The sequence below is a fragment of the Fundulus heteroclitus genome, chromosome 21 (assembly GCF_011125445.2).
Source record: "Fundulus heteroclitus isolate FHET01 chromosome 21, MU-UCD_Fhet_4.1, whole genome shotgun sequence".
In the NCBI taxonomy this organism is placed as follows: domain Eukaryota; kingdom Metazoa; phylum Chordata; class Actinopteri; order Cyprinodontiformes; family Fundulidae; genus Fundulus; species Fundulus heteroclitus.
This window is the reverse complement of record NC_046381.1, coordinates 10,686,255-10,696,298: the sequence shown is the minus strand read 5'-3', so window position 1 is coordinate 10,696,298 and position 10,044 is coordinate 10,686,255. Positions and strand designations below refer to the sequence as shown.

General features: G+C 38.9%; 1 protein-coding gene across 4 annotated transcripts in view; it reads right to left on the bottom strand.

Moving 5' to 3' along the window:
* Positions 1 to 713: 713 nt before the first annotated feature.
* esyt2b (extended synaptotagmin-like protein 2b) overlaps positions 714 to 10,044 on the bottom strand; it is a 63,455-nt gene continuing 54,124 nt past the window's right edge. For all 4 annotated transcript variants that reach the window (XM_036125212.1, XM_036125214.1, XM_036125213.1 and 1 more), the window contains 6 exons: positions 7,116 to 7,468; positions 6,900 to 6,998; positions 6,600 to 6,731; positions 3,365 to 3,470; positions 1,855 to 1,904; positions 714 to 1,746 (listed from right to left, as the gene is read on the bottom strand). In XM_036125212.1, coding sequence (XP_035981105.1) covers positions 1,674 to 1,746; positions 1,855 to 1,904; positions 3,365 to 3,470; positions 6,600 to 6,731; positions 6,900 to 6,998; positions 7,116 to 7,468 — 813 coding nt within the window. In that variant the 3' untranslated portion in view covers positions 714 to 1,673. The remainder of the gene's footprint in view (positions 1,747 to 1,854; positions 1,905 to 3,364; positions 3,471 to 6,599; positions 6,732 to 6,899; positions 6,999 to 7,115; positions 7,469 to 10,044) is intronic.

Here is a 10,044-nt window from a genome sequence, read left to right as displayed (position 1 = left end):
ATTTCAAAGACTGTAGGTACCTCGTTAAGAGTCCCTGGCATCACAATCTCTTTGAAATACTGGCACATTTTAAATGCAAAGTACAAACAAGATTTATCATCAGTAGGTTTCCCACATCTAAGTCGTCTAAAAGATGGTAAAACCAACACAGACGTGGTTCCCCGGAGAAAAAAAGGAACCTTATTTCACAGATATGGCAGATCTCAAACCTGCAAGGTGAGCTGAAGGGTATAGAGCATAAAATAAACAGTATACAGTCATATTCAAAAATTTGAATATTTGCAGAATAAAAATGTTAAATAAACTATAAAATAAACACATTTTATAGATTAATTACAGATTGATGATTTAAAGCCCTTATTTCTGTTCATAACAGTGACTATCTTAGCTTTTATGTAATGAAATCACAACATTTAAGAGTAGAACATTACATCAATCTGATAAACTGAAATATATATTTTAAATACAGAAATGTGGGCTTGACGATATATGTTTAATACCTGCTTATAGCTTGTTATTTTTCAAAGGTACTTTTAATCTGACAAATAAGCCTCATTGGAACCTACAGTATTTTCCAATATATGGAATATGACTCTAATAATAGTAATAATAATAATAATAATAATAATAATAATAATAATAATAATAATAATAATAATAATAATAATAATAATAATAATAAAGCACACAGACTTTTCTGAAAGAATGCATTTTTTATTCAAAGCCACAAGGCATCAGATCATTTGAAAATGTTAATATTTTAGAAGGAAAACAAAAAAACAACACATTGCAGGTTTTTAAGGCACAGGATAGATCAGAAGAAATGTGTTGAAAAGTTGCAACAAACGGTTACAATTGCAAGGCGAAACATTTACAAGCATATAGCCAAAGATGCATCGGCTCAACATGTTGCAGCAACCTGACCATAAAACGCAAAAGGTAACGACCTTTGTTTACGTGACTCACATTTGGTTTGATGCTCTTCAAACCCTTATTCAAGTATCCTCTTATATACGTATGTAGTCTGCAGCACTTGTTCATAGCCCTAAAATGCCACTTTTCTCAGCATCTCCGACAAAATTCAGAATCACAAATATGGTACAAATCCTCTAAAATAAATAAAATTTGCATACGTGCATTCCATGTATTTCTTTACAGGCATAAAGAACAATAGGACGTAAACGGTCAATAACACTGCATGACAAGGAAACTAAAAAAAAAAAAAAACAACAATAAATAACAAAAGGAGTGCTACTTATGAGGCTTCTGCTTGGGATTCTGTCTGTTCCTTTGGTTCATTTTCACAAACAACAAAACAGAGTTTGTCACATTTTCTTTTTCCTGCATAAACATCGCAGAAATTTCTGAGAATTTGGAAAAATGTCTACAAAACTTCCATTAAGGAAACATAATGCCATGAAAAACCCCCAAAACAAAGTCTTGTTTTCATATATAAATATATGAAACGTTTCCATAAAGCCCTGCAAACGCAAACGAGGCGGTTTGCATGTTTTACCGCTTTATCACACGGCCTGTCTTTACTCGTTACTCTCAAAAGGAAATCAAACCTTTTAGATGCCAAAAATCTTCCTTGAAATTAGATGGAAAAATAAACCCTATAATAATGTAGTTTAAAGAACAAAAATCGCAGTTTTTAGAGCGCATGAGAGGTTTCACTGTGTGATGAGGGATTCTTGACTTTTTCTCACTCCTTGGGACGAGAAACCATCTTCAGTTAAATCATACCTGCAGCACAAAGCGTTAAAGGGCTTTAATGATTAGGCTTGAGTCCCTTTAAATCACAGAGTAAAGAATGAAAATAAAGGTTAAAGAGAAGACAAAGTGCTCGATTACCACTGTGTGCATCCTTTTAATACATCATCTCCACTTAAATCTACCTGCACCTGCAGATTTGGACAAGGCACAAAGTTAAATAAAACTGAATTTTTTGTATTACAAATTATTTTAACATTTTAATAAATATGACAAAGAAACAAGTAGATTTCTAGCGAACAGAATAAAAATAAATGAGTTAATCAGTATATGACCTACAGTAATGCACAGCTATTTTAAATGTGTTTTTGGATAATTTGTATGTTATTTGGTCTTATTTTAATAATTCCTTGTTTTAGGAAATGTTTTCTCGGATATTGCTGCTTTCTTGTCACCTTTTTTAACTTGACGTGTCCCGTTAAATGTAGATGTAGTTGTTTTCATTATTGATTTCTGATACATTGAGATAATCTTTTCTCATAGCATAAATTTACCCTTACTGTACAGTCTATTGTTCTTTTTTTTTTCCACATTAGTGGGACTGCATGCTTTCCATTTACCTTTCACTTTGCTCCCCTGTGGGATGATAAAGGGTATTTCTATTCTTCAATTCTGTAAAAGGATTTATCTTTTGTTGTTTTTCTGATTCTTTGTTTATTACTGTAACTGACTCTGTGTTTGTTTTCACTATAATTTAAGTTTTGTTTTGTGTTTTTTGCATTGTTTGCTGTCTAAGTATGGTATAAGAATAAAATAAACCAATTGAATTTCATTTATTTCTTAATCCAAAAATATCTTTTTTTATTTCCAGTTATCCTGACATAACAAATGCAACAAAAAAAGCAGACTGATAGCAAAGAGAACAGCGAAACTGGGGACTGTTTGCACATTTGATATAAATATATAAAAAAAGAAATAAAGCTTTTCAAATACATTATTTGAAAATCATGTATGCCTCATTTCTTTCATGATTTAATCTGTTTCTTCAAATTTTTATTTTAGATTTCTTATTCTTAATGTTCCAAGTCTTTTGTTCTTCTTGACCTGTTCCTATCCTAGAAATATTAGTTTTGTTCTTTCTTTTGTGGTACTCACTTTGTCAAATGATTTGTTCTCTGTCTTGTTGTTAGAGTTTCAGTGTTGCTTTTGCATTCTTTGAGCTGTTGGATGTGTTTCACTAAATAAAGTTTGGACAAAAAGGAAATGATTAAATGCGATTACCCTAATAATTGAATTTATCTTCAGTCACAGTCACAATTCAAAAGAACACAGAAAATAACATGAAAATAGAATAATATATAATTGAATGTTTTTATTTTATTTTAGAGGAGCTAAGTTAACCAAGTTTTAGATTTTTAATTGTTTGATTTGATTTTTTTTATAAAATATTTGAATATTAGAATATGTTCTTTCAAATTGCTGTCAGTCTTGATAGATTGACATTTGTCTGTGTTTTTTTAACAAAATGATTTATTATGGCTTTAGTTTTATTTCTGGGTTTTGTCCCGGTTAGGCATGTTTCTCTAGCTAGCGCTTAGAAAACCTTCACAATGACAGACACGCTGTAGATCAAAACGCCTGCAGGTGTTACCTTTCCCAAAAGGCCTTTGTGTTTGGATAGGATGCTCCTTCCATTCTTTACGGCTACATCCAGAATCCTCCTGTGCAGCTCCACCATGGAGACACTGAACTCAAACCTACAGACACAAATTCACACATCCTAGATGAGCAGTCTGAAGACTCAAACCCAAAGTTGTAGGTTTTTTAGGAGCATACACACAGCCCACCAGCAAAATGTACTTAAAATCAGGAGATGTCAGGTTTGCCTTATCTGAAACTTTATCTTTAAAACAACCACGAATACATCAACACTACAGTAAGTAACATTCTTAATATAATAATAATAATAATAATAATAATAATAATAATAATAATAATAATAATAATAATAATAATAATAATAATAATCAAATGGGATCACTAAATAATGTTTATTTTTTTTGTAGGTAAACAAACAATTCCACCACTAAGATTTTTTTTTTCTCTGGATTATTATTTTATTATTTTTTGAAGTACAAACAGAAATGTAAAAATAATTGTGAGCATGCAAAATAGACAAAACATTCAGCAATGTGAAAAGATTAGGACGTCCTACAGGCCAGATCCACAGCAGGACACCACCTGTGTGTTTTTCGAGCATATTTGGACATAAGGATATCTAATATCAGTTCTAACAACACAAACATTTTAAGCATTATAACCAAATGACTAAAACTAAATAAATACAGTTTTTATAGATTGCTTTGACACAGCAGTCAACTCAAAACCCACATTTTTCAAAACAGTTAACGCAGAGGTCTAAACAGTGGCACCAATGGTCAAAATTAAACATTTTGTTTGCAAAAGGCTCCAACTCTGCCAAAACATTTAACATATGATCCAAAAGCACATTTTGCCCTCAAACAACACAACTTGCACACAAATGTTTGAGCCCTTCCAATCATTCGTTACACAAGGGGCAACAAAATACAAAATACCACACTCAATGTGAATCAGTGGAGCGTTGCTGGTTCATTGTAGCCAAAGACTGTACGCAGCTTCCATGGCAGTGTCATTTGTAATCAAATTTGCCTTTTTGCAAAAAAATGGATCCAGAAGCAAATATGTTGTGATGCAAATTTTATTGATTCTTCATTCTTTTTTCCCAGATAAACAAATGAAATATTCCAAAAAATGAAAGATTCCAACAGAAAATACTGGGGCTGTTTGTTCCTTCTAGTCCATTCTGTCCTGATGAATAGGCCACATGGCCTCATCTACGTCACATTCAATATTTTCCCTTGCACCTAGGTAAAAATCTTCTTGCATGCCTGATCCATCCTTGACATGCCTCTGCATCTATGTCTTGTGCAGCAACAGACATTGCATTGAGCGAGGGCATCTGCTCATAGGGGCGGTGATCATATACTTTCCATCGCCATGCACTGAAGAACTCCTCTATAGGAATAGACACAGATGTATAAACTGTATAGAGGTAATACCTGCTCTCCCATTGAAAAACTCTTACCATGGATGCAACCATGTTTCTATTGAGAAAAGTTTGGACTCTTTGTCCTGCACCTCTAAGTGAAAGGCCATGATTTACGATATGATCAATCATAGTTGCCCAAATTTCATCTGTAACTTCAGCCCTTCCAGCTACACCTCCACCTCGTTCACGGATTCCTCTTCCTCATAATCTTCTTCCCCTGACCCCTCTACCTCTTACTCTGACTCTCATCTGCCTTAGACCATCCATGCTTGCAAAAAGAACAACACACAACATGGCACCTTTAACGTAAAGCCTGCAAACTGACTGCAAATTGAAAAATTGTGTAAAGAAGTGTCAATCAGGTGTTTCAGTGATTTCATTCTGATCAAGAAGTTTCTAAGAGCTTGGAACATATAGTTTCTGTTTTGCTACCACAGCTAAAGCAATGAAGTTTGGATGGAATTAATGACATCTGCGTTAACTGTTTTGCAAAAGGGTGGGGAAAATGTGTCAAACCAATGAAAATGGGTTAACTCATTTGCAAGAGGTGTCTTTTGCTCTGCAGAGATGGTGATGCTGAAAACTGAGAGGTTGCCAGTTTCTTCAAACAGGTCAAAGCAACCAATAAAAACTGTAAATAAAAAGATGGCTAAAGTCCACACCTAGGTGCATTACTTAAGGGGCATTCGGTTAGAAAATAATTTATTGGTATTTGACGGAGATCTGTCCTGTTTAAAGTTCAGACATTTAGGTTGATGTGCTTCCTAAAGTTGAAGGGAGAGGGACCACAAGATAAGAGATTAAATAAGCTGCCAGAGGCCTTCACACAAAAAAAGGTCGAAGCATCTTAAAGGACTGGTAGAGGATTAGAAGGGTTTCATAAAAACTGAAATCAGTTGTTCCTCCTTACAGAAAATAATGTGCAGATAAAGAAACATTCAAAACAACCGCCAACTTGTGCAGGTCTGGCCGTCCAAGGCAATTCCTCCTGAGAACCTTGAACATTGAGATACTGTGAGGTGACCTGAAACAGGCTGTACATGCAAATAAAATCTCCAACATCCAATGGTTCAAAGTGACTTTACTCAGAGACGGGTTAAAAGTTATCAACCAACCATGGTGGGCATTCAGCAAAAAAACAACAACAAGATGAACAAAATGAAAAAAAAAAAAAAAACACTTTTTGTAGCCACTTACCAGAAACATTAATAACTAAGACATATTCTTCAGATAAAAAGAGCATTTCCTTCCTTTCTCAGTCTAAGGTTGTCCAAAGGACAAGAAAGCTGTAAAAATGTTCTTCTTGTGTTTTCAAAAACAGAATTAAGGTCTCCTTAATCTTCCTTAAATCTCTCTTCTATCTAGAATATTCTAGTTTTGGTGCCATTCATTTAAATGTGTAAGGTTTTAGGCAACAGATGATCAAATGCCCTCCTTAATAAACATATAATTGTGTAGCACAATGTTTTCAGCCAGTGCTTGGGCACACCACACGAAACCACCCATTCCCATTGACTAGACATATAACAAAGCAATAGAAAACTCGTTTGGTACACAACAGTGAGAATCCTTGTTTTTGTCTCATGGTTTGCCCTTTGGTGCGCCGGCTGGGCGGGAAGCCACGTCAGGAAAAAACCCACCACTAGTTCTCCAGCAAATTATGCATAAAGATATTAACAACTTGAACTAAAAGTCTAGATGGAAAACAAATCAAGTAACCACAGGTACTATGTTGTTTTAATTCCATTTAAATAGCTATGAGACACAAAGGTTTATATAAGAGTCTTAAACTTACGTCTGATCATAAACAGGGTTAAGAGTCTTCTTCATCGTGCTCGTCTTCCTCCTTCCCGACCGGCTCTTGTCAGGCAGCAAATACAGGCGAATGAAGGGATCCGAGCCGTCTTTGGTGAAGGCTATCAGGTTTCTGTGGGAACGTGGCCCAAGACTGTGTCAAGCTCACGGCGCTGGGCTACTGGTGCTTCATTTATTCATGGATTATTGAGCGAATAAATGCGCAGAACAATAACTTAAAACATGCTTGGCTCCAACAACAGACTTGACGATCGATCTGTCGTTGCGGTTTAAAACTCACCGGCAAGCGTGCACCACCACAACGAGCTTGTTCCTCTGGGAGCTGTGCCGAACAGTGAGCTGGATCTCCCCCAGGGGGTACTGGCCGGGGGCCGAGCCACTATAAACACACCAGAGTCAGCTAGGATGACTTTCAGACACAGAGGGTGTCCGTGCAACACGGACAGATGGATCACACTTGGGGTTTAGGGAACGCCGCCCGTTCCTTGCAGCTTACTTCTGCAGGTGATGAAGTCTTTGCTGAAGCTCCAGGGTGGCGATGGGGAGAGAGATGTCCGACGCCAGGCTGGGGGTGGACTCCTTGTGAGGCAGGTATTTCTGGGAGCCGGACATACCGGTGCTCAGGTTTGGCGCGCTGCGGCGAGGGCTGGCGGAGTACGGCTCGCCGTCAGGGTCCTGGAGCGTGAGGGTGGAGGCGCGAACGGGCTTCGAAGGCGTGGCGGCCAGCAGCTGGGACTCTGAGGCGGACAGAGTCAGGGAGGGGGCCGGGGCCGTCTGGGAAACGCTGGATTTTCTGACCTGGACCGCGGAGGGCAGGTCTGAAGATATCTGCTTCTCCAGTGACAGGATCTAAGGGGACAGGAAGTCAGCACATTTAGCGTTGGGCAATCTCAAAGGAGCAAGAGAAAGTTGGACGAAGTCATAACGGTCTTTAGAATAACAGCTTTCTTCATTTCTTCATATTGTTTCAACTGGGGCTGCGCAGTGGGTAGCACTGTTGCCGTGCAGCAGGAAGGCCCTGGGTTTGAGTCCTACCCTTGCCCTGGGTCTTTCTGCATGGAGTTTGCATGTTCTCCCTGTGCATCCGTGGGTTCTCTCCGGGTACTCCGGCTTCTGTTAGGTTACTGTTAGGTTAATTGGTCTGTTAGGTTAATTGGTCTCTCTAAATTCTCCTTAGATGTGAGTGTGCGCAAATGGTTGTTTGTCCTGTCTGTCTCTGTGTTGCCCTGTGATTGGGGTGTACCCCCGCCTCTCGCCCATTGACAGCTGGAGATAGGCACCAGCACCCCTAAGCGTGTTGGAAAATGGATGGACGGATGTTTCAACTGAGAAATCCCTTTTTAAAGTACATCTTCTTGGTTGATGTGGGTTCATTTTTCTTTTTAATCTGATCATTGGTGACTCAGGACAGCATAATGCACTTAAGCTTTCAGCTACACGAAGGACAATGCAATTCAAAATCCAGTGGTCCCAGACAGTAACTGACTGAAATATCCCTTTAAGTAAATAGTCGCCGTGAAAGAGTAAATGCTTCCTTCCAGAGATCTTCTTTCTTTTTAACACACTGTTTAATGCTTTACTGTATCAAACAGGCATTAATATCAGACAAAGATAATATGAGTGAATAGAAAATCCTGCTTTTAAGTTGGGAGGTTTTGGAAACCCTTCTATCCAAATCAACCTGGCTCTAAGTGAAAATGTAATTCTCTCTTAAAGCAAACAAAGCATTTTGCCAAACAGTGGCACAATTGCAATCAAGCATTTGCGACAGTGAGTCCTTTGCATCCGTCTGAAGGAATTTTGACCCATTCCTCTTTACACAATTGTTTTACCTTAGCCACACAGCATGGGTTTCAAGCACCGATGGTCTGTTTAAGGTTGAATCACAGTACCTCTGAAAATTTAAGTCTACACTTTGACTAGGCCACTTAAAAAAGATTCAATTCGGGGTTTTTTTGCCATGTGGACATAGATTTGCTCTAACCCAATCATGGTTGAGGTCAAGGTCAGAAACCTGATAAGAGTCTTCATCAGGATTATTCAGTAGAGAACATCATTTGTGGTTTCATAATTTAGGCACGTTATCCAGCGTCTGATCTGGTGAAATGAAGGCTCAAGCAACGCTTAATGTACTAGGAAATAACTCTATTTGCTGACCAACGTGCTTCCCAGTACTCCATGTGTTTCTGGACTCTTCCCTTCATCAGATCTTTGACCCTCTCCCTGCACCTTTGGAGACGGCAAAGTTGTGCCAAAAACCTTTGAATCTCCAAGTCGTCCAGGTTCTGGAGCCGCCCCAGACCATTATGGTACCACCACCATGTTTGACTATAGGTGTGATGTTGTTTTTCTGAAATGCTGATAGTTTTACACCCGATACAGCAGGACGCACACCCTCCAGACTTTTCACTTTTATCACCTCTGTCCACAGAGTATTTCCAAAATATTTTCCAAAAAGTCCAGGAGATCATCAAGATGTTTGTTTGTTTCTTTTGGCAAAATAGTACATTTGGGTTTTTGGATGCCTTTTTAGCCCAGTCTCTTTCTAATTGTTGTATCATGAATGCTGACCTTAACTAATTGAAGTGAGGCCTGCCCACTTCTCCTCCCCGAGCCCTAAATGTATGTGATGTATGTGGTGGACAGTTTGTACTGAAACTGTACTTTCGATTACAATGCAAATTGTAGTTGACAATAAAGATTGATTGACTGATTGATTGAAGATGTCATTCTGGGTTTTGTAGGCTCTCCTGATTAACTCGATGGGTAGTTTTGGATACAAGCGGCTGAAATGAGTTTTCTCCGTAGTGTGTCTGGGCTCTCCCTTAGAGATAGGGTGAGGAGCTCAGTCATCCGGGGAGGACTCAGAGTAGAGCCACTGCTCCTCCACGTCAAGAGGAGCCAGTTGAGGTGGCTCGGGGATCAGGTTAGGATGCCTCCTGGACGCCTCCCTGGTGAGGTGTTCCGGGCACGTCCCACCGGGAGGAGACCCAGGGGAAGACCCAGGACACGCTGGAGGGACTATGTCTCCCGGCTGGCCTGGGAACGCCTTGGGATTCCCCAGGAGGAGCTGGCCCAAGTGGCTGGGGAGAGGGACGTCTGGGCCTCCCTACTGAAGCTGCTACCTTCAGTTGCCTTTTGAGATCTCTCTGGTTACTTCATATTGTCAGACGGATTCATTCTGCCTAAGAAATCTCTTCCTCCCACAAATCAGGCAGTAATTGACATGATGCAGCCTGTTAAGCAATCCCGTACCTGTGCCGTAGATCCTCGCCTAATCACACTGTATATAGATATACATACTGTGCAGGGTTAGGATTGCAACAATAGACCCTGATCACGAAAAGCTTCCGGCATAGCTTAAAAGCAGTCTGCTCCAGGAAACCAATTAATCTGAATTCATTTAGCTAATTCTGCCAAAAGAG